At 36.9% G+C, this 22834-nt stretch overlaps 1 protein-coding gene and 1 long non-coding RNA gene across 3 annotated transcripts; both read right to left on the bottom strand.

The window, feature by feature from the left end:
* Positions 1 to 58: 58 nt before the first annotated feature.
* On the bottom strand, positions 59 to 951 carry LOC137071782 (uncharacterized). Its single transcript, XR_010904493.1, has 3 exons — positions 850 to 951; positions 356 to 454; positions 59 to 200 (listed from the first exon to the last, which is right to left on the bottom strand). It is a non-coding gene; the product is annotated as an uncharacterized lncRNA (long non-coding RNA).
* Positions 952 to 7562: 6611 nt separating this feature from the next.
* Positions 7563 to 22834, bottom strand: slc25a46 (solute carrier family 25 member 46). Of its 2 annotated transcripts, none has more exons than XM_067437872.1 (8): positions 22373 to 22834; positions 17009 to 17051; positions 16835 to 16892; positions 16303 to 16380; positions 15719 to 15819; positions 13913 to 13969; positions 13551 to 13608; positions 7563 to 8837 (listed from the first exon to the last, which is right to left on the bottom strand). In XM_067437872.1, the coding sequence occupies exons 1-8, from the start codon at positions 22623 to 22625 to the stop codon at positions 8250 to 8252; spliced, it is 1236 nt and encodes a 411-aa protein (XP_067293973.1). In that variant the 5' UTR covers positions 22626 to 22834; the 3' UTR covers positions 7563 to 8249. The 2 variants fall into 2 exon arrangements, with proteins under 2 accessions (XP_067293973.1, XP_067293975.1); XM_067437874.1 differs by having other exon boundaries at positions 22340 to 22451.

Genomic DNA, 22834 nt, shown 5'->3' with positions numbered 1-22834 from the left:
ACTGTTAAGCAAATATTTGAAAATAAAAAAATTACAAATACATCATCCATCTATCAATCCATTTTCTAGGGCTGTGGGGATTCTAGAAGAGGTCAACCTCAATTGATTGAGCGATACATAAAACCACACCAGCATTTTAGGAAGGACTCATCCGAGCAATTCTTTGGTGACTGTCTGACTGTGTTTTTCGCACATTTCTCCTGAAAATAAATAAATAAATAATAATAAATTGCATGTATGTAAAGACTTGACAGTTCTACAGTGTAAGAACAATAGAAAAGAACAGAATAATTAAAAATAAATAAAATGCTGATTGTTAAAATTAGCTAATGTAATGTAACATATGTGTTCTTACACTGCTGTCTTTTATCATCTGTTGTATATCCTGAAAAACTTTACAGTTTCCAGCTAAAGTCCAGTTTAAGATGCACGAAATGTTTCTTCTCACACTTATCTGGGGGAAAAAACAAGGCAAAATATTAACAATTTATTCTCTTTTTTTTCTTCAACAATTATTTATTAGTACACTCTAAAAAATTCTGGGTAAAAAACAACCCAATGTTGTGTCAAATATGGACTAACCCAGCAATTGGGTTGTTTTAACCCAGCGACTGGGTTTTCTTAAGCAAATATTTAACCCAACCGCGGGGTTAAAACAACCCAACCACTGGTTTAGTCCATATTTGACCCAACATTGGGTTAAAACAAACCAGCATTTTTTTAGAGTGTAGTTTAATATGCACATACAATTTTTTTTCTTGCTTTTGAAAAATAAAATTAAGTAGGCAATATTAAAATGTCTGTATTTTCAATATTAAATGTATTTATTTAGGAAGGGAAAAAAGTTACCTGGTTGTGACAAGAGATATTATAAGCCTGACAAAGAAGAAAATTGCAGATATATTTTATGTCAATAAACGATTAACATTAAACATTAACATGACCAGCATAAAGACTTACCTTCGCATGAAGTTTTATTATATTATAGGAATCCTTTTTAATAATCCTGAGGCATTCTGTATTTCCCAGTCTTGCAATTGACCTGACAAAGTGTAATGTGAGAACTACAAGCAATAACTCTGTAAAAAAAAAGTTAAGAGATAAGAAAAAAAAAATCATGACATATGGACAGTAGACGAATGCAAGTGAAATAACTCTTACTACAAAGCGTTCTGTCCTTCATCTTTAAGCACTATTGTGAATCACAAAAGACGCCTCTTTTATAGACAAACAGAGTACAAGACTTACCTCAAGCATGACTTTGTGACAGATAAATACTTCTACGTATAAGGACTTATACGCGATGACTCAAATCTCATAGTTTGTCTTCACCCCACACATTTTTCATCGGAACTCCACAGATCTAACCAAATCACCCAGACACTAGGCAAGCCAAACAGGTGTATGGAATTTTTATTTATTTATTTAATTATTATTATTTATTGTCTGTTTTTCCCCCAATACAGTTCAGTTTACAATTTGAATCATTTATGCAACAACAAATATTGCAACACTGTACTCTACTGGCAATTTGTTATGGTTTTGGTTTGATAAAGATCACTAGCTGTCCCACAGAATAAGATAAGAATTGACACAATCTCAGAAAGTTTGTTTTAAGAAAATCCAAGTCACATTTTTGCAACCCTTCTTAATAGTAGATAATTCTAGCCCACACAGGTAAAATCTCACTAAGAAAGAATTTTGTAGTTTGTCTTAAATGTATGTGTTCTCTAGCAGTGGGCTTGTGTGTTTGTTTAAAAAGTATATTTTATTGGGGAAAGTTGTCACAGGTTTATTTGCATGTTATCTTTTAACTTTGCAGCTTTTTAATTTTTTACTGTTCAAATTTTGCAGAAGAGTCTTTATTGGCAGGTTCCCCATTGTGAAAATTCTCCCTATATACTTTGGCAACATGCCCCACTACATCTGACTGTGTTCAGTCAACTGGATCTGGACAACAATGTTAGAAAATATTCAAAAACATTGCCTAACGATTAGGATATCTGCCAATACAGAAATTACCTTTCAAAAATAAGCTAACACCCTGAAAGAAAAATGTTCACTGGAATTAAGTTTGACAACTAGTGGGCCAGTCAACTTCTCAAACTTAACTCCAGTGAGTATAGTTTCAGAGTAGAGATGGGGCCGATCCGATCCAGTATCGGTATCGGGGACCGATACCAGCGTAATTCACGTATCGGATTTTCCCGATCCAACCAGTGGAGAAACACGTCACTTCAGTTCAACAGCGAAAATGGACATTTATCTGATCAATTGTGAGCTGTTTGTTTATTTTAACTGTAGAAAACATAATTTAAATAAATATTAAAGGTGAATACCTTGTTAGGTTAAAATGTAAGTTAATTTAGCAGGTTCAATAAGCGGACCATGCATTGTTTCGTGATATTAATTATGGCATGTGAGTTAAGCATGAATCATGTGAAACATCGGGGAATAATATTGCCATACATTTCTAAAGACAAAGAAATGCAAACAATTTGCTTTGATTTAAAAAATGTAACGATAAACCAATGTGTAAACTTCAAACTGCCTGTCTCAGCCTGAGTGGCGCCAAGCGGTCCTCGCCTGCAATTGACGTTTAAAAATTCCTATTTCAAATCATTTATTCAACAAGAGGTCATATATTTAATAATGTGTGATAACATAATATTCATTTTATAAAAACTGTAATACTGTGAGAAGCATAAATTAAATCAAAATGTACATTTTCGCTGCTCTAGTTATCTCCCCATGCACACGAGCTGCAGTCCAATTTCAAGCGCAGTGGGCACACCTAGCAAATTTACTGAAATCTCACTGGAACAAACGGCATGCCACTGCAGTGAGGTCTCTAGCTTGATCGGGTGTGAAAGAGGGAGAAATGATGAAGACAGATATATAGTTTATGTATGACCAGTAAGGATTTAGTCAGCGATTGGCCGTAAAAGTTCATTTGTACGGAACATCGTTGTACGGAACATGGTTAGTCTATGTAAAACATTGGTATACGTTTCTAACTTCAATAGTATTTGAAGAGAATGACTTAGTCATAAAACTGACTGTAAAGTGTTTATAGGTGTCAGGTATGATGCACACCTTTTGGATTTTTGATATTTAATAAAATAAACATATATAAACATAATAAACAAATATGCTTTATTTCACTAGGATATTGTATGGGATGGGCTCATACACAAACTATGCTAGATTTAAATGTGTCATAGCAGATAGAACACTGATGAGAATATTGCTTGAGAATATACAGTCCCTGACAAAAGTCTTGTCGCTTGTGTACAAATTGACCTAAAGTGCCGCTGAAATATATTTCTAATCAAGATTTTTTTTTTTTTTACAAGAAATGGCTCATTTTAATCCCACCAGCTTTTGTGATAATGTTTCAGTGAAAAACTAAACTTTCAAAAAGTATTCTAATATTCACAGCTTGGTCAAGCCCATTGAGTCAATTTTTGCAAAGACATAAGTGTTGTCACCTAGTCATATGAGCTTCATCTGTGACTAATAATGGATCAATTAGGTCTCAAGTGTGTATAAAAAGAACCCCAGTACACTAGACCTTCACATCAACTGCAACTAGACCTCTGCAAACATGCCTAAGATTCACCCTGAGACTAAAGTTTTGATTATCAAGAGGCTGAAGACCAGATCCACTGCTGATGTGGCAGACACCTTCAATGTGTCTCAGCGTCAAGTACAGAGGATAAAAAAAAGATTTGAAGAGACTGGAGACGTTTTTGACAAGCCCAGGTCAGGCAGACCCCGCAAGACAACTGCTGGAGAGGACCGTTTGTTGGCTCGAAAATCCAAGGCCAGCCCATTTTCCACTGCAGCAGAGCTCCACGAGACCTGGTCACCTGATGTCCCTGTGTCAACCAGAACAGTTTGTCGGATTCCGTCTCGAAATGGCCTCCATGGTCGAATCAGTGCCCAGAAGCCAGCACTAAACAAAAGACAACTGAAAAACCGTGTGGCATTTGCCAAGGCCCACAGCCTGCTGAAAGGATGGACGCAGGAAAAGTGGCAGAAGGTGGATTTTTCAGATGAATCTTCTGTTGAATTACACCACAGTCGCCGCAAATATTGCAGGAGACCTACTGGAGCCAGAATGGATCCGAGATTCACCCAGAAAACAGTGAAGTTTGGTGGCGGAAAAATCATGGTCTGGGGTTACATACAGTATGGGGGTGTGCGAGAGATCTGCAGAGTGGAAGGCAACATCAATAGTCTAAAATATCAAGAAATCTTAGCTACCTCTTATATTACCAACCATAAAAGAGGCCAAATTCTGCAGCAGGACGGTGATCCATCGCATACTTCCATCTCCACATCAAAGTTCCTCAAGGCGAAGAAGATCAAGATGCTTCAGGATTGGCCAGCCCAGTCACCAGACATGAACATCATTGAGCATATGTGGGGTAGGATGAAAGAGGACGCATGGAAGACGAAACCAAAGAATATTGATGAAATCTGGGAGGCATGCAAGACTGCTTTCTTAGCTATTCCTGATGACTTCATCAATAAATTTTATGAATCCTTGCCAAACCGCATGGATGCAGTCCTTCAAGCTCATGGAAGTCATACAAGATATTAAATTTGGATCTCACAGCACCACAACTTAATTTGCTGACATATTTTTGTATTTGCAGTAAATTTGTTCAATTTCTGTATAGGCGACAAAACTTTTGTCTTGCCAAAATTTGACCTTTCTGTCTTGATTAAATAATAAATATTTTTTCTGTGAAAATTATTTATTTCAGTGCATTAAACATTATTTGGGAGGGTTTTAGCTTTTCATATGAGCTATTTCTAACACCAATGAATTATTTTTTAATGGTTAATATCAGGTATTTCTAGAAAATAGATAAGCGACAAGACTTTTGTCAGGGACTGTACAGAGATAATATTAGAGATTATACAGTATATTAGAGATATAAAAGAGATTTATGCATTGCCATTGACAACGGCGATTTATAAGGAAGGAAATCCCACAGAATCTAGCTTAAAAAGCGCTTAGAGCTGCTTGATTTATTTGTTGTTTGTTGATTTTCAAATATAAAACTTGTTGAAATGTTTTAAGTTTGTGCATCTGTTCTTTTTGAACACTTTCATCTTATTTGAACAAAACCGTGATAATATTTGATAACCGTGATAATTTGGGTCACTATAATCGTGATGTGAAATTTCCATACCATTTCATCCCTAATACATAAATATCATACTTGCCGATTGAGAGGAGTTTATTTTAGAATCATATAAAATCAACAATAATGATAATAATAATATTAAAGCAAACATAGCTCTGGTATCGGAATAGTATCGGTATCGGCCGATATCCAAATTCAGGTATCGGGATCAGATCAGAAGTAAAAAAATGTGGATCGGTGCATCCCTATTTCAGAGTGTTAGTTTATTTTTTGTCAAACTTAAGTTTTCAAACTTAACTCCAGTGAATAGTTTTCAGAGTGTTAGTTAATTCTTTGAAAGGTGATTTCTGTATTTATACATACCCTAATCGTTTGGCAATCATATGTCTGCAAGATGTCTGTTAAAGAATATTTCATCTGCAAAGTGGAAAGCATCTGCTGTTTACAATGATCTGAAAGACATCTTTAAGATGTTAGTGTTACATATTGTTTAAACATATATTTGACATTTGACAGGAAATGTCAACAAGTCCTAGACGTACTGCAGAGGAGCAAACGCTCTAAAAAATACATCTTCCAGATGAAAACACACACATCAAATGGATGTCTCCGAGATGTACGTGCTCTAAAGCTTTGAATTCAACTTTTTTTTTAACCATTTAAACATGCAAATATAATTTAAAGTGGCTCTCCTTAGTGAAAGTGCAAACATCAATGATATCAACAGAACAGATTTAGTTTTAGTATGATTGTTCAAAGCACGTTATATGGTTTATTCTTATATGTATATAGTACATTAATAGTGGGAGAGGCAAGGAGAGCACAGGGAGATATTTCTGCCTTTATTGAATGTGCCAGTAATGCCTGAGAAAAAAAAAAGGAAGTTTATAGAGTTTCAGTGACATTATTATTACATTAAACAACAACTATGTTGGATATAATGTATAATGATGCAATGGGGAAATTTGTGTGGGTCCTAATAATAATACACAAATAATAATATTAGTTTAATAATAAAAAACAACAACAACAACTCTTCTTTATGTTGGCTTAGCCTATATATAGTATCGTGAGTTCAGTATCGTGTTTTAAATCGAATCATGACACAAGTGTATCGTTACACCCCTATAGTTTATGTTAGTGTTTAATGTTTAATTATTATTTTGGACAGTTTCTGCAATTTTGTGTCACCATTATGCAGAAGAGTGGTGCCTGATGTGTTTAGGCTGTGGCCAGTCAAAAACACATTTATTAGATGTAAATCCCTCAATTAAATTGAGTTCAATGAGTTATTTTTGCATTTTGCTTCTAAAATGTGCATGTTAATATTTAATAGTTTTCCACTTACACTTGTAGAGCAAATATGTAATTTAAGGTAAATTAACCTAACGTAATACTCTTTTATAAATTTAACACGACATTATGTAGCTGACAAATTCAAATGAATTTTGTCAACTTTACTTGAATTTATTTTGTTCATATAACTAAATTGTTATTTTTCAAAACTAATCAATATAGTTGTGTGGAACCACTTGGCACTGCATTGAAGTAATTTTTTGAGAGGATAAAATAAAATTTAAGAACAGCATTTATTTAAAGGGTTTGTTCACCCAAAAATAAAAATTCTGTCAATAATTACTTACCCTAATGTCATTTGACACCCGTAAGACTCATCTTCGGAACACAAATGAAGATATTTTTGTTAAAATCCGATGGCTCAGAAAGGCCTTCATTGACACCAATGTCATTTCCTCTCGCAAGACCCATAAAGGCACTAAAGACGTCGTTACAAAGCCCATCTCACTACAGTGGCTCTACAATCATTTTATGAAGCGACGAAAATTTTTGTGCACAGACAAACAAAATAACGACATATTGACGGGTCGATTTCAAAATTGGGATTTGAATGGTGATAAATCAGTGAATCGATTCATAATTCATAACCGTTCAAAGCTTGGTTTTGAAATCTGCCCATCACTAAATTAGTCGTTATTTTGGTTTTTTTCGCACAAAAATTCTCGTCGCTTCATAAAATTATTGTAGAGCCACTGTAGTGAGATGGGCTTTGTAACGACATCTTTAGTGCCTTTATGGGTCTTGCGAGAGGAAATGACATTGGTGTCAATGAAGGCCTTTCTGAGCCATCGGATTTCAACAAAATATCTTCACTTGAGTTCCGGAGATGAACGGAGGTCTTACGTGTGTCGAACGACATTAGGGTAAGTAATTACTGACATAATTTTCATTTTTGGGTGAACTAACAATTTAAAATATAATTATTTGAATAATTTAATCCTTCCTTAATTAGTGTACCATTCCTAAACGTTTGAACAGTAGTGTATAGGCTATATTTTTATTGTAACATGAAAGGTGGTTTAATAAAAAAAACAGATTCACATGAAACAGATTAGAGACATTTATTTTAAAGCATGGTGACCACTAATTTAGAACTTTTCATTTACTCACCCAGGAACCAGAGGTTCATTATTTTTACATATGCATTCTTGTGTACATAATGGCTTTTATTCAATAAACAGAATTTGTAATCTCTTATATCGTGTTAAATCTGGCAAATAGAAATATTTTCACTGTTTAAAACACTGGCACAAGTTTCACTAAGGTGCAAATAATAATTTAATGACAAAGAACTTGGCACAGGGCTTTAACCAATGTTGCCAAAAAAACAACCACATTAAGAAACCTAGTGACAAGTGATGACATTGAGGAAACGGTATGTATATATAATCACAGAGGTCAATGTTTTATAAATATCATACATGTTTTGGCGCTGGTGGCGAAGGATCGTGACGGGTTAGGGGTCACCATGAGAAATCACCATTTTTGAAATCCAGTGCTGATATAAGAGAATATTGACTATTTTGCATAAGTGTGTCATGCAATCAATGAGACAACCAGTGCTTGATAAAACAACGTACGGAAGTAGAATGACAAATCACAGGAAGAGGTAAAAATAAAAAACAACCTTGGATATCCGCAATTATCCATTCATACTAGGACACATTTTTTGGAATGTCCAACTCAACCAAAAAAGGACCCCTCAGTAGTAAGTAATCAATCCTCTCAGAATCAAGCGTTTCGAAGCAGCGTCGAGTAGATCATCTTGGTGAACTGTAGCACTGCGGCATGAAGTGAGTACTGCACCACAATGGAGCCGAAGCCCTTGTAGAAGCCCATGGTGCCCTCCTCACGCCGAATGGCATTAATACAGTCCTTCATTCCTTCATATTGGGTGTTTATGGGCAACACTTCAAACCCCAGATCGGTGTTGTCGATGATAGTGCGAGTTCCCTGGATATGCAGCCTGTGCAACACCGTTTCCAAAGGAAACAACAGCACATCTGCACACAGGCTGGCAGCAAAGCTGGCCATGAGCTCAGGGAAGTATGCATCCAACATAGACTGGACCGTGTCTGTTCCCGAGTCAGGGGACGAGTGCTTCGGTGAGCCGTTATTCCGACGCCGAAGCAGGTAAAGAACCAGACGCTGCACGCCGGAGCTGATAATATAGTGGAGGATGCCGTGGAGGACTGTGGGGAACACCAGGTTCCAGAGGGGAAGGAGACGCTTGCTGTGAGGCACTCCCATGCCCATTACACGTCCCAGACCCTCTTTCACACAGTCCAGGATGCCTGGGTTGTCTCGGATTATTTCACTCTGGTGAGGGAACACCAAGATGAAACACTAAATGAATTTGGGCTATATAACAATGTATTTAGAAACTTTTGACAAAATCTCAATATATTTGTGTATTTGCTAAAGTAAGAAAATCTAAGAATTCACTTAAAGGGATAGTTGAAGAAAATGAAAAATGAAAATTCTGTCATAATTTAGTCACACTCAAGTTGTCCCAAAACTGTTTGAGATTCTTTGTTCTGCTGAACACAAAGGAAGATATTTTGAAGAATGTTTCTTACCAAGCAGATCTCAGCAGCCATTGATTACCATAGTATTTTTTTTGCCTACTATGGCAACCAATGGCTGATGAGATCTGCTTGGTAAGAAACATTCTTCAAAATATCTTCTTTCGTGTTCAGCAGAACAAAGAAATTCATACAGGTTTGGAAGGGTGAGTAAATGATTACAGAATTGTCACTTTTGGGGGAGCAAAAATTGAGTTTTAAACAAATTCATGCAATAAGACAACTTTAACTAATTCATGGAAATAAATTAATCAGTTAATCAGTATCGGTATTCATAAGCGACTACCAAAATTAACTTGATTTTGATTTGACAATCTCCAAATAGTTTGTAATGTTTACCACAGCACAATTCCTACAGCAAATTCCAAAAAACTTAAGTCAAAATAAAAGCAAAACAAATGTTGTTATTGAATAGCAACTCAGATTTTCCAATAATTATCAGATCTAAAACTGACGCACTGGAGAGGAAGTTACCCAAAATTGCTTTGCTCATTTACCACAAGATCAAATCAAACTGTGTTTCCTAAAGCACTTAGCATGATCTTAGTGCCTGGATAAGATGATTTTCAAACGTGAAAGCACTTTATTCATTGTTGAAAAATATATTTGTGATATTGTATTATTTAAATGAGTAATACAACCTAACTTTTTACATTATTTTCAAAATCAAAGTCCTGGTTTTGTATAAAATTATCTAAACATCTTTCAAACTAGACACATAGTCATGCTCAAAAGTTTACATACACCTTGCAGAATCTAATAAATGTTTGTTATTTAACAAAATAAGAGGGATCATACAAAATGTATGATATTTTTTATTTAGTATTGTCCTTAATACGATATTTTACAGAAAATATGTTGTTATAGTTGGCTTTATAACTGGCCAACGTTCTGCATATTTGAACCCTTTCCAGCAGTGATAGTATGATATTGTGATCTATCTTTTCACACTGAGAACAATTGAGGGACGCAAACACGACTATTAAAAAGGCTCAAACATTCACTGATGCCCCAGAAAAAACACAATGCCTTAAAGGGTTACTTCAGCGATTAGCATCAAAGGTCCCATGGCATGAAATTTACCTTTGAGGTTTTCCAACATTAATATGAGCCTGAATATTGTCCACAAGTGGCTAGAAATTTTGATCGGTGTAAACCGAGTTCTGCTTGTCTTTCTCTGCCTTCGAGAAAATGAGAGCTCAGTGTGAAAACATTTTTAATTTGAAGATCAAAGTAAATTGTACTTATATTGTCTTCCAGGGAAACACGTCAGTATCTTCTGTTGCTTCTGAAGGGCAGTACTAAATAAAAAAAACACTTATATATAAAGGTGCACTATGCAAATTTTCATCCATTGGAGAGCGCCTATTCTAAACGGCTCGCGAGTACCGGGACTTTTATTATGACGGGGCGGGACACAGTCGCCGGGCGCCTGACTTCCGCTTTTTCCGGTCAGGCAAAAACAGCTAGTTTTATCATATCAGATACGTTTAAGGGGCCAAGGGCTTCGGCCAGCCGTCCGCTCTCTTCCCTGAACTGAAATGAAGTAGTGGGCTGTACTTTCCACACGATTGACATCAGGTTCAAGTACGCCCACAAGCCGTGCGAGTTATTCGTGTATTGCAGGTTGGCTGGTTATGTTGCCCGCATACCGCCTCCCATGGCCGAGACTGGTATTACGATACCTGTCGGGCTGGGGCTAGTAATGCTACTGCTAATTAAGGTTGATATCTCTGCAGCACTATAACTTGACATTTTTTTAATGACATCATCGCCCTTATTTCTTCTCATTCTTTTGATGCGTGTAGGTCATTTTTTGGATATTTTTACCTAAATTTTTACACATGGCACCTTTAAAGGTGCACTATGCAACTTTCCGTCCACTGGGGGGGCGCCTATTCAAAACAAAGGTGTAGTTTGATGACGCCAAGTGTGAGCGCAGTATCTTGGGAAATGTGGTCATCACCTCACAGCCGGTGGAAAATAGGACTCGGGCAGAAATAATGTTCATGGATGCAGTTATTAACGTTACTGTAGTGTAAAACAGAGCAGGACCGAGTGTTGTGGAGCTGATCACAGCCGCTGGAGTGATTGTTATACAAGCACACAGCTCGCGAGTACCGGGACTTTTATTATGACGGGACGGGACGGGACACAGTCGCCGGGCGCGCCCAATTCCGCTTTTTCCGTTCATGACTATAAGGTAAAGCCAGCAGTTCTGTTTATCATATTAGATACATTTAAGTGTGTTTAAAATTATGTTATGACGTTACTCTGCGCATTCGCTCGGCGCTGATGTGAGAAAAGCGCTTCTGCAGAATAAAACCGAGGGTAACGCAGATATGATGCGATTGACAGGCGACTCGCTCAAACGCTATGCTGAAACGTCCTGGTCCTTAGTTAAAATAGCAATTTTCTCACAATATCCCAAATGTTTCCAACTATTTGTAAATTGTAAGTACTCAACTGAACAAAATATATAACACCGGCCTAGTGCTTTTTGGACATTTTACTGCAAAAATACTACATAGTGCACCTTTAAACGAAAGAAAAATGTGGACATCATCCTGTTCAAAATGTTCTTCATTTTCTTAATTCTTCATTAAGTTCTTAATGCATCGTGTTTCCTTCTGGAGCATCAGTGAATGTTTGAACCTTTTTTAATAGTCGTGTTTGAGTCCCTCAATTGTCTGCCGTGTGAAAAGATAGATCTCACAATCACTGCTGCATCAAATATGCAAAAAACGCTAGAAACCGGAAGAATTTCATGGACCTGAGGAACATAGGGCAGTTGAACTGCTCAGGAACAAGCGTGCCACACGAGTCCTGAAAAGTGAAGCCAAAGCTTTTTGATCACCCCCAAGTGTCTGGATGCAGTATAGCTCATAAACCTTGCCATCTGTGTAATGTAGTTGGACAAACAACCTTTACAATCAAATTACACTAAAAACTATTTGTTTCCAAAGACGGTTTCTGTCATTTTAGGGAGTTATCATCACACTGATGTTAGTGTTTTTGTACATTTCCACAGCTGTTATCTCACAAAAAGTTCAGGGGCATGTGATTTATTATGTGGGAGCCGTCTATGGTTCGGGAACCTCGATATGGTGGATCCACTTGATATGGTGCTCTCACTACTGCGCAGACTCAAGATGTCAGTGGCATATTTGGACACTGGTGGCTTCCCTTACTACAATGGGAGAGAGTGATGGTGTGTCTTCCATCTTTATAACAGTCTATGATCAGGGCTAGGGGTTACACAGGCTTTAATGCTCTGCCATGACGCTTTAAGCTTGATGTTGACTAGTCTCTGGCGTATGGAGGGTGCAACAGAATAAGCCATTTCCTGTCACGCATGCTCCGTTTTCAACAATTAAAATGACACGCATACTCAGAGAGCTCTCCACAAGATATGCTTGATTATGCAATATGGATGCTCAAATTGATTGGAAGAATGCAGGTTTTAAACAGCTTATTATACACGCAAGTTAATCGGCGTTCTAAACGAATGCATACTACATACATTGTAACGCACACACACATAGCTCGCACATCACGCCACACACAGAATCACTCGGTAGCGCAGAACACCGTTTCAATACAGTGTCTGTGATTTATCAATAAAATAGATTGAAACTAAAAAGTTCTAGCATATATTTCTTGCTAACTAAAACCCACAGCTTCTTTATTAGTAGAGACGCTGCCAGGTAGAATTAATTCACACACAATTGACTAATGCATTCATATACATAGCCTAATCTTTACTGGGCTACTTTCTCTGTATCTGATTCAGAACGAGCAGAAATATGTGAGAAATATAGCAACCCAAAGACAAAAGGACTGATAAACAAAAGCTGTTATGTAGGAAAAATAACCTTTTGGGCAACTGTGCACAAAAAAAAAAACCCTGCGTTCAGTCTCAGCTCGAGGTTCAGGCTTATTTGTTCATTGTCATCATACAACTAGTCGACTCGACTTCCATCAGATAAATGTCTACTTTAAACTATCTGAAATCGTCCAACCCCTAATAAGGAAGGAATAAAGAAGGGACTCAATAACAACCACCACAAAACAAAAATGACACTTAAGAATTAAAAGTGTGTAAACTTTTGAACGGGGTCATTTTATAAATGTAGTTTTTGTCTTGTGTAACATATAAACATCCTTTGTGTAAAATATCTTATCAGGACAGTACTAAATAAAAAATAACATGCATTTTGTGTGATAATTTTGTTAAAATAATGAACATTTTACAGATTCTGCAAGGAGTGTGTAAACCTTTGAGTATGACTGTACATAAGAAACAAACCGGCACAAGATAGATTATATCTTGACTTGTTCTATTGGCAATTACTTTCACTTGTTTCAAGCATAAAAATTCACTGCATTTATCTATTTTTTATATTACTTTACAATATAAGACAGAGACTGTATTAAAATCTCTTACCTGTACAGTCTCTATGAGACTTGCTGAGTAAAACGGCATTGCAACCACATATGTCAAACTGGAAAAAAAACCCACAATGATTTTACAAGATCAAAAGGACTGCACAAAAAGAGATAAGGAGAATATAGATAGTTTAAATGTCAAGCCTATGGAATTCCCTTTCCGTATTCTTTGTGGGATTTTGCTTTATATAAAAAAACTACCTGCATATTAAGCTTAGTCAGAAGCTTATTCAAATAGATCCCAGATATGGAAGCGCGAGGTAAAATTATGACTCAAAAGAAACAAGAGATAAACTTGCAGCTTAGAGCATTTTCCAAACAATACCAAAAATGCAAGTGACATCACTTAGCTTCACTTACCCTTTGAGTACTAAATGTCCCACAACTTGTTTAGGGTTCCACTTGTGTGATAACTCCCTGTGAATGTACATGACAATATTAAACAGAACCATGGTTTACCTAAATAAGGACAATGGAAACAACATGAGAACGAATCGAACAAATTAAAATCCTGAAAATTATCATTTATCAAAATATCCAGATCTAAATATAGAGGTCATTATTCCACTTTGTGTTATAGGGCTAGGGCTGGGCGATAAACCGATAACAATAATTAATCACAATATAATTTTCCTCAATAAAACGGTATCAAGAAATCGAGAAATCTTCAAAAGGGTTTATGCCACAAAAGTGGAATGAACAACATTGCATTAATCCGCGAAGAACACAAATGACTCGAGCGATATACATTTTTCAATATAAAAATTAGGTTCTTACAATTTTTACAGATCTTATTGTTTTTGTTAATGAACATAAATTCATATCTGCGTCCTAACTCAAGCTACTGTCAAAAGTGCAATTCTAAAGCCCTATTCGGACTGGATTAGTTTAACATGGGGACATGGGGGTAAAGTCATTTTACCTCAGGACGTCTGTAATATTAATGGCCAATTCGCACGGGATAAGACATCTCAGTAAAACTAGCAGAAGTGGGAGGAGTAACACGCTTTACGCACCTCCTTGACGTCATGTGCGTATGACGTTACCGTTATAACGTGAGCAAACACAACCTGAGCGCCAGTCTGAACTCCGTCTCCAATATATATGTGTTTTAATAAACAGTTAGGTCCAGTCTAACGATTATGATTGGATTATGTTGGTAATAGACACTTTCCTAGAGCTAAAATGTGTTGTGCCTCTAATAAGTGCTTTTGATCTTCTTTTTGCTTTAAATGATATGCGGAAAATACTGGACATTTTCCACAGATTTGTCCCACCACCTACAACGCAACCGAATGCTTCAAACGCCTCCATGGTCGCAAAAAGTGCTCTTTTTTAACTTTTAAACAGGAAATGACGGAATTCTACCATACATTTTTACAGCAGGTCTATTCGAACGGGATTAGTATTACCTGAGGTAATTTTTCCGGACCTTTTTACAGAAGGTAAAAGTCTCGGTAATCTTTACTGACATTCTCCGTAATGATTACCGAGATGGCACATTCGGACTAGACTAAAACCACCGAGAACCTCTGGTAATAATTACTTTACCCCCACGTCCCCATGTTAAACTAATCCAGTCCGAATAGGGCTTAAGAGACAAAATATGTAGACTAATATTATTAAAGGTGCTAAAAATGCACGTCAAAGTCAGGCAACACAGACCTGTTTCATGACTTGAAACAATATCACTTGTTAGAACATGCAGGAACATTTTTCTACTAATAGATAGAAAATTTGTGATAGCGAATAGATAGCTTTGGTGGCTTGACCCGTAGAGACTTTTTTCCAAGATGGCTCCTGTCTGTATACGTAATATACTTTACTGTTTATAAAGTTTTTATTAAACTGTTTGTACACTTACAAAGTTCTCAATGCTTTCGGCTATTGGTATTAACTAGCGATTTAATTTTACTTATCCTATGCCCCGTACACTAGCGTTATAAGCGAATCTGTTTTTAGAGATTTTCATTAAAACGCATCCCAGAGAATGATCTACTTGGTAACCTTGTGTTAATTACCCCTAGGCCATATTGCCCAGCCCTATATACATATTATAAATATTACATATAAATAAACTAAAATACGAAATAAACAGTGATTCATCTTTAGATGGTGTTTTCATGGACACTTATCAGTGATGGCTTGCATTGTCTATTTTTATACCTTGGTAATGGAGTGCATTCACTGATGATCCCCTCTGTTCCCAGCGTGACCCCCTGTACCACGAATGTGCTGCCCATTCCTTTCCATAAAGCCTTTGGACCCTGTGAGAGTGTGTGTGTGTGTGTGTGTGTGTGTGTGTGTGTGTGTGTGTGTGTGAGAGTGAGAGAGTGAGAGAGTGAGAGAGTGAGAGAGTGAGAGAGTGAGAGAGAGAGAGAGAGAGAGAGAGAGAGAGAGAGAGAGAGAGAGAGAGAGAGAGAGAGAGAGAGAGAGAGAGAGAGAAAAGAAAAGATATTATGGTATTATACATTATATTTTTTAACAGGATTCTTTCAGGCATTTCCTTTCACAAAGTTATGAGGTGCTTGTGGAATGAAATTGCATTTACATTTTACATTTACTTTTACACTGTCTTGTTAAAGGATAAACGATGTGCCTGTATAAAGAATAGGTCCAAGCACTAAGCCTTGAGGTACACCTAGACTGGTTGTGTCTAGACCCAAATTGACCTGCTGTCAATCCATTCTTTAAAAGATGGTATTTCTGTGCAACAACACAGCAACAAAGTTGTGATATATATATATTACCTGAGTTTTGGTGACATTGTACATCACACTGATGGCAGTCAGTGGGGACAAGTGGTAACACCTGGCATGGTAATTCACCTGAAACAAAAATTTCACACTTTTAAATGATCAATTATTTTTCAGGATAAAGGCCTTTTGAAACGAATCGACTAGATATTTTATACTTTAACTTGTTAAACAAGGATATTTTTCTTCCAAAAACCCATTAATTCACTTCAAAATGCCTTTATTAACCCCCCGGAGCCATGTGGATTACTTTTATAATGAACGGATGCAATTTTTCGGGCTTCAAAATTTAGGATGCCATTCACTGCCATTATAATGCTTAGATTAGCAAGACATTCTTTAATATAAATCAAGATTGTATTCTTCTGAAAGAAGTATACCTAGGATGGCTTGAGGGTCAGTAAATCATTGAGTAATTAAAATTTTTGGGTGAACTTTCCCTTTAAGCATCTAAAAAGCTTTTATGATAGACATGGAGATTGTAGGATTTGTGTGCTCAGCGTAGTTCTCGCTGGGTTCAACCTACCTGACACTGACGCCGAAACACAATGCAGGGGTGGGCCAGGACATTTTCTGTGAAGAGACTAATTCAAACCATATAAAAATTATTATGAGTTTACTTACATTATTTCACATATCTGAATATCACTGTACTTTCAATAGAACGTAATTTTAAGTAGTGAATGTTGGGTTTCGTTACCTTGCAAGACCTATCCCGAAACCAGCAAATCTGTTCATGTGCTCTGAAAAGACAGTTTTAAGTTGACATTTTAAGAAGAAAAAAAATCAAGTTGAATTGAATTGACCAATATACCTTTGTACATTTTATTTTAAAGGTCTCTAAATGAGCCATGCATTTGCTTACACCTACTCCAAGTAAATAAGATGGAGTGTTTGTAAAAGTGACGAATTTTGAAGTGCCAGCTGCATCAGAAAAGTTCATGACCTGCTTAACAGCACTTTGTATATAATGTTGACTCAGAATTTGTCATATGCCAAACAATGTTTGTCTATTAAAATAAATGTAGAATAGCTCTAGATAATTTGTCTCATAACTGTACAGTACAGTCTTGCAGGAAGGTTGGGAATCCAATTCATTTGAAAAACCTTGTTCATGCATACAATTCACTGTATCACTTCAATGAGACTTCATTTAAGTTATGATAAAATTACAGTTCAAAACATTTGTTTGTTTGTTGTGTAATTACATACATATGGGTTGAAATACTGATGTTATTATGGTCTTGATTAGATTATATAAATCAGGTTGTGTGAAATGGCATTCCAGTGATACCATGCTACATGAAAACGTTGTTTAACCTATTCTAGAAAATCCTCATTATATGTCAGTCACCTACATTTTAATTGAATGATTAAATTATTCAAAATAGTTATTCTTTGGCATTTAGAACATCATTAGCAAGACATGGGCAGAGTGACAAAACTCATATTTACTATAATCATGATGACAGGGGTGGTTTGTGTCTTAATAAAACGATGACAGAAATGATCAGAGTGAGATGATGGTGCTTCTGTTTATTTGTATAATTATCCACCTTTTTCCTACGCCCCATGATGCTTTGTGCGAATTATGGAAGTAACTTCCGTTAAACTGTTAATGTATCAGCAAGGTTTGCTCTATTAACAAAATAATACAAGAATGGTCCAATGATATGGCAATATTCTATTCACTCTTCAACCATCAAACATTAAAAGGACATTTAAAAATGTAAAATCATTACAACACAACATCAATACATCAATACAACAGACCATGGATAACCCCAAAAGCCAGATTATTTTCACAACCGTAGAATATATTTTATATATATATATATATATATATATATATATATATATATATATATATATATATATATATATATATATATATATATATATATATATATATATATATATATATATATATATATATATATATATATAATCCCTGTGTGCTTGAAAACTTTAACCTTATATATTTATGGTGTATAAAATTAAGCACCTAGGCATGCAGACTGCTTCTACAAATGTGCAAAAGAATGGATCCAAAGTATCACCATGATAGGTTGCCACCTGTGCAATAAATCCATTCCTGAAATCTCTTCCTAAATATTCCAGTCAGCTGTTGGTGGTAATATAACAAAGTGGAAGCAATTGGGAACAAAAGCAACTCAGCCACAAAGTAGCAGGCCACGTAAAATCAGAGTGGGTCAGCAAATGCTGATGCGCACTGTGCGCAGAAGTCAGCAACTTTCTGCAAATTCAAAAGCTAAATAGCGCTAAACTTTGTGTGGCCTTCAGATTAACTCAAGAACAGAGCGTAGAGAGCTTCATGGAATGGGTTTCAATGGCTGAGCAGCTGCATCCAAACCTTACATCACCAAGTGTAATGCAGTGTCAGAAGCAGTGGTTTAAGAAATACGGCTACTGGACTCAATGGAGATACTTCCCTGTCTGGCAAGCCGATGGAAGCCGAAGCCAAAAGCTAGGAAAACCGTACTTGCCTGACTGCATTGTGCCAAGTGTAAAGTTTGGTGGAGGGGAATTATAGGGCTGTTTTTCAGGGGTTGGACTTGGCCCCTTAGTTCCATTGAAAGAAACTCTTAACGCTTCAGCATACCAAGACATTTTGGACAATTTCATGCTTACAAATGTGTGGGAACAGAGGGAACAGTTCGGGGATGGCCCCTTTTAGCCCTTTTCCACTAAGGCAGCGCTGGTGCTGGTTCAAAGCCAGAGCCTAGTTTAAAGTAGTTTTTTTTTTTTCCACTCCTAAAGGCTCTGAACCAGGAAAGTAGTTCTTAAGTAGCACCAAAACATTGCTGGTCTAGAAGTAAGAACCGGTTGTGTCAGCGGCTGGGGGCGGAGGTACCATGACCAACAAGGCGAACTCAAACTTGTGACCACCATTTTTTAAATGATAGCTAATCAATCATTTTGATGGAAAAGGAGTATTCCTGTTCCAACATGACTGTGCTCCGGTGCACAAAGCAAGGTCCATAAAGACATGGATGAGCGAGTTTGGTGTGGAGGAACTTGACTGGCCTGCACAGAGTCCTGACCTAAACCTGAAAGAATTTGGGATGAATTAGAGTGGAGATTATGAGCCAGGTCTTCTCATCCAAAATCAGTGCCTGACTTCACAAATACACTTTCAGAAGAATGGCCAAAGATTCCCATAAACACACTCCTAAACCTGGATGGGCCAACTCCATATCAAACCCTACAGATTAAAACTGGGATGTCATTGAAGTTCATGTACATGTAGAGGCAGGCGTCCCAAAACATTTTGCAATATAGTGTGTGCGGTGTATAATTATGATGTATACATGTTATATATATATATATATATATATATATATATATATATATATATATATATATATATATATATATATATATATATATATATATATATATATATATATATATATATTAGAGGTGGGCATAGTTTTTTTTTTTAAATCTAGATTAATTTTGAAATTAATCTAGATTAAAATGGCTCATCTGAATTCTGCCGAAGGCTTTCAGAATGTGTGTGCTACCCTCTCATATACGTTACGCTAGGGGTGTAACGGTACAGATTGCTCATGGTTCGGTTTGTATCACGTTTTTAGGTTCACGGTTTTGGTACGGTTCTGTATTTACTGTGTTCAGGGAACAGTCCAATAAAAATAAAGAAAATAAGAACAAGTAAATTAAATACAAGCAGCATCCAAATAAATACTATTGAGCAAAGATACTAATAAAATAAACAATGCTTTTCAGGTTTTTCAGGTTGGTCTAACATTAGTTTTTAGGTAAAGAAATTGAACAAAGTAATCAAATGTAAAATAAATGCATATTTAATTCATTAATTCACTCATTATTCAAGCAAGACTTGAAATATAACTCAATATTTGCGCGCTGTGAGACGTTTGCGCGCTTTGGGACAAGAGCACAGAGAAAAATCTTCTCACAGTGCGTTCAAGTTTTCATTCGCGTCTTCTGGCTCTACATGCGGGTAATGACGGTGAAAATCTCAGGTCATATTCGGACATATGGCAGCACTCGCATGCATTGAACGGTTTACAAAGAGAGACTGTTTTGCCCACGTTTTTCTTTTATTATCGCTGTTGTAATGTATCACTGAGAAGCCAGCACGTGTATCCATCGACAGAAACATACATAAAGCAATATTTTCAAGTTACAACCCATATTAAATAATAAATATGCATCATCAGGTGTGAGATGAACCGCTGTGCAAGTGCCCATTTTGCAAGGCACCCCTGCTATCGTCAGATGGCACCCCGGTTGGAAAATGCTGGTATAGACCCAGCTCCCAACCCAACTTTGAGAACAGATTAACGGCAATATTTTTTTGTCGCACGATAAGAGTCTCACGTTAACGCAGCATGTTAACACCGATACCGGCCCACCACTATATATATATATATATATATATATGTATATATACACACACACACTCACCTAAAGGATTATTAGGAACACCTGTTCAATGTCTCATTAATGCAATTATCTAATCAATCAATCAATCAATCAATCAATCAATCAATCAATCAATCAATCACATGGCAGTTGCTTCAATGCATTTAGGGGTGTGGTCCTGGTCAAGACAATCTCCTGAACTATAAACTAAATGTCAGAATGGGAAAGAAAGGTGATTTAAGCAATTTTGAGCGTGGCATGGTTTTTGGTGCCAGACGGGCCGGTCTGAGTATTTCACAATCTGCTCGGTTACTGGGATTTTCACGCACAACCATTTCTAGGGTTTACAAAGAATGGGGTGAAAAGGGAAAAACATCCAACTGTATGTGGCAGTCCTGTGAGCGAAAATGCCTTGTTGATGCTAGAGGTCAGAGGAGAATGGGCCGACTGACTCAAGCTGATAGAAGAGCAACTTTGACTGATATAACCACTCATTACAACCATGATATGCAGCAAAGCATTTGTGAAGCCACAACACGTACAACATTGAGGCGGATGGGCTACAACAGCAGAAGACCCCACCGGGTACCACTCATCTCCACTACAAATAGGAAAAAGAGGCTACAATTTGCACAAGCTCACCAAAATTGGACAGTTGAAGACGGCATTCAGATGGTAGAGTCAGAATTTTGCGTAAACAGAATGAGAACATGGATCCATCATGCCTTGTTACCACTGTGCAGGCTGCTGGTGGTGGTGGTGTAATGGTGTGGGGGATGTTTTCTTGGCACACTTTAGGCCACTTAGAGCCAATTGGGCATCGTTTAAATGCCACAGCCTACCTGAGCATTGTTTCTGACCATGTTCATCCCTTTATGACCACCATGTACCTATCCTCTGATGGCTACTTCCAGCAGGATAATGCACCATGTCACAAAGCTCAAATTATTTCAAATTGGTTTATTGAACATGAAAATGAGTTCTATATACTATAATGGCCCCTACAGTCACCAGATCTCAACTCAATAAAGCATCTTTGGGATGTGGTGGAACAGGAGCTTCGTGCCCTGGATGTGCATCCCACAAAACTCCATCAACTGCAAGATGCTATCCTATTAATATGGGCCAACATTTCTAAAGAATGCTTTCAGCACCTTGCTGAATCAATGCCACATCGAATTAAAGCCGTTCTAAAGGCGAAAGGGGGTCAAACACAGTATTAGTATGGTGTTCCTAATAATCCTTTAGGTGATATATATATATTTTTTTTCTTTTCTTAAATATATACATGAATGTGTGTGTGTGTTTATATATACATATGTTAACAAGAACCTTTATTTTTAAGCGATTAATCATTAGAAATAACTCTTTCTATAGATAGTCTTGTTACCATGTTACATTAAAATACAAGTGTTAGGTTATTACTATGATTTCTGAAAATATTTTTTACAGTTCAACAAATTCATCCAATTTTACAGTTCATTCAGTCAAAGTGACAGATACGGTTTATTTGTAGCACAACCCTATGATTTATGATTCCCCACCCATATTGTAAAACGCAGTAGGCTCATAAAGGTGGATTCCTTTAATAATATCTCACTTGCATGCTGTCATAAACTGTACTCAGTGTTACCGGACGGTGGAGCCGCTGACTGCGCATCGTCTGCTGCTCCTGGTTGGGCAGGTGCCGCCTCAAATTGGGGTGTGCGATCACCAAAATGCAGGTTTCTGCTGCCAGGTATATCTGGAGGTGTGGTGACCCAGTGCTGGAGGTCAGAGCTGGATGAATTATTGAATGACCTGCCCGAATACCCCCCGCTGAATGACGGATCCTCTCTGCCCCTGTAACCCAAACCATCAAAGCTGTCAGGCCGACGAGAAGTCATGCTGGGAATCGCTGGGAAACTACACTGAAATTAAAAGATATCTCAGTCTGCCTTCCTACGATGTATAACCTATGTGATGTGATACGATTTCATTGAAAATTATAGCAAACGAAATCGAAAATGCGAGACTTAATTTCTGGTTGACCGAGGATCTGAGCAATGCCAGTACTATAGCAAAACAACCCGCTCGAGTGACTTTTGTCAGCTGA

Source organism: Pseudorasbora parva, chromosome 3 (assembly GCF_024679245.1).
Source record: "Pseudorasbora parva isolate DD20220531a chromosome 3, ASM2467924v1, whole genome shotgun sequence".
In the NCBI taxonomy this organism is placed as follows: domain Eukaryota; kingdom Metazoa; phylum Chordata; class Actinopteri; order Cypriniformes; family Gobionidae; genus Pseudorasbora; species Pseudorasbora parva.
The sequence above is the reverse complement of the archived record's forward strand: the minus strand, read 5'-3'. Positions and strand labels throughout refer to the sequence as shown.

What these genes read in the sequence shown, in the direction of transcription:
- slc25a46 (XM_067437872.1), bottom strand. Translation starts at nt 22,625, where the DNA reads ATGACTTCTCGTCGGCCTGACAGCTTTGATGGTTTGGGTTACAGGGGC. An exon ending in GAATGCACTCCATTACCAAG is followed by an intron (nt 13,970 to 15,718) that starts GTATAAAAATAG and finishes GTACATTCACAG; the next exon opens with GGAGTTATCACACAAGTGGA. An exon ending in GTCTCATAGAGACTGTACAG is followed by an intron (nt 8,838 to 13,550) that starts GTAAGAGATTTT and finishes TTCCCTCACCAG; the next exon opens with AGTGAAATAATCCGAGACAA.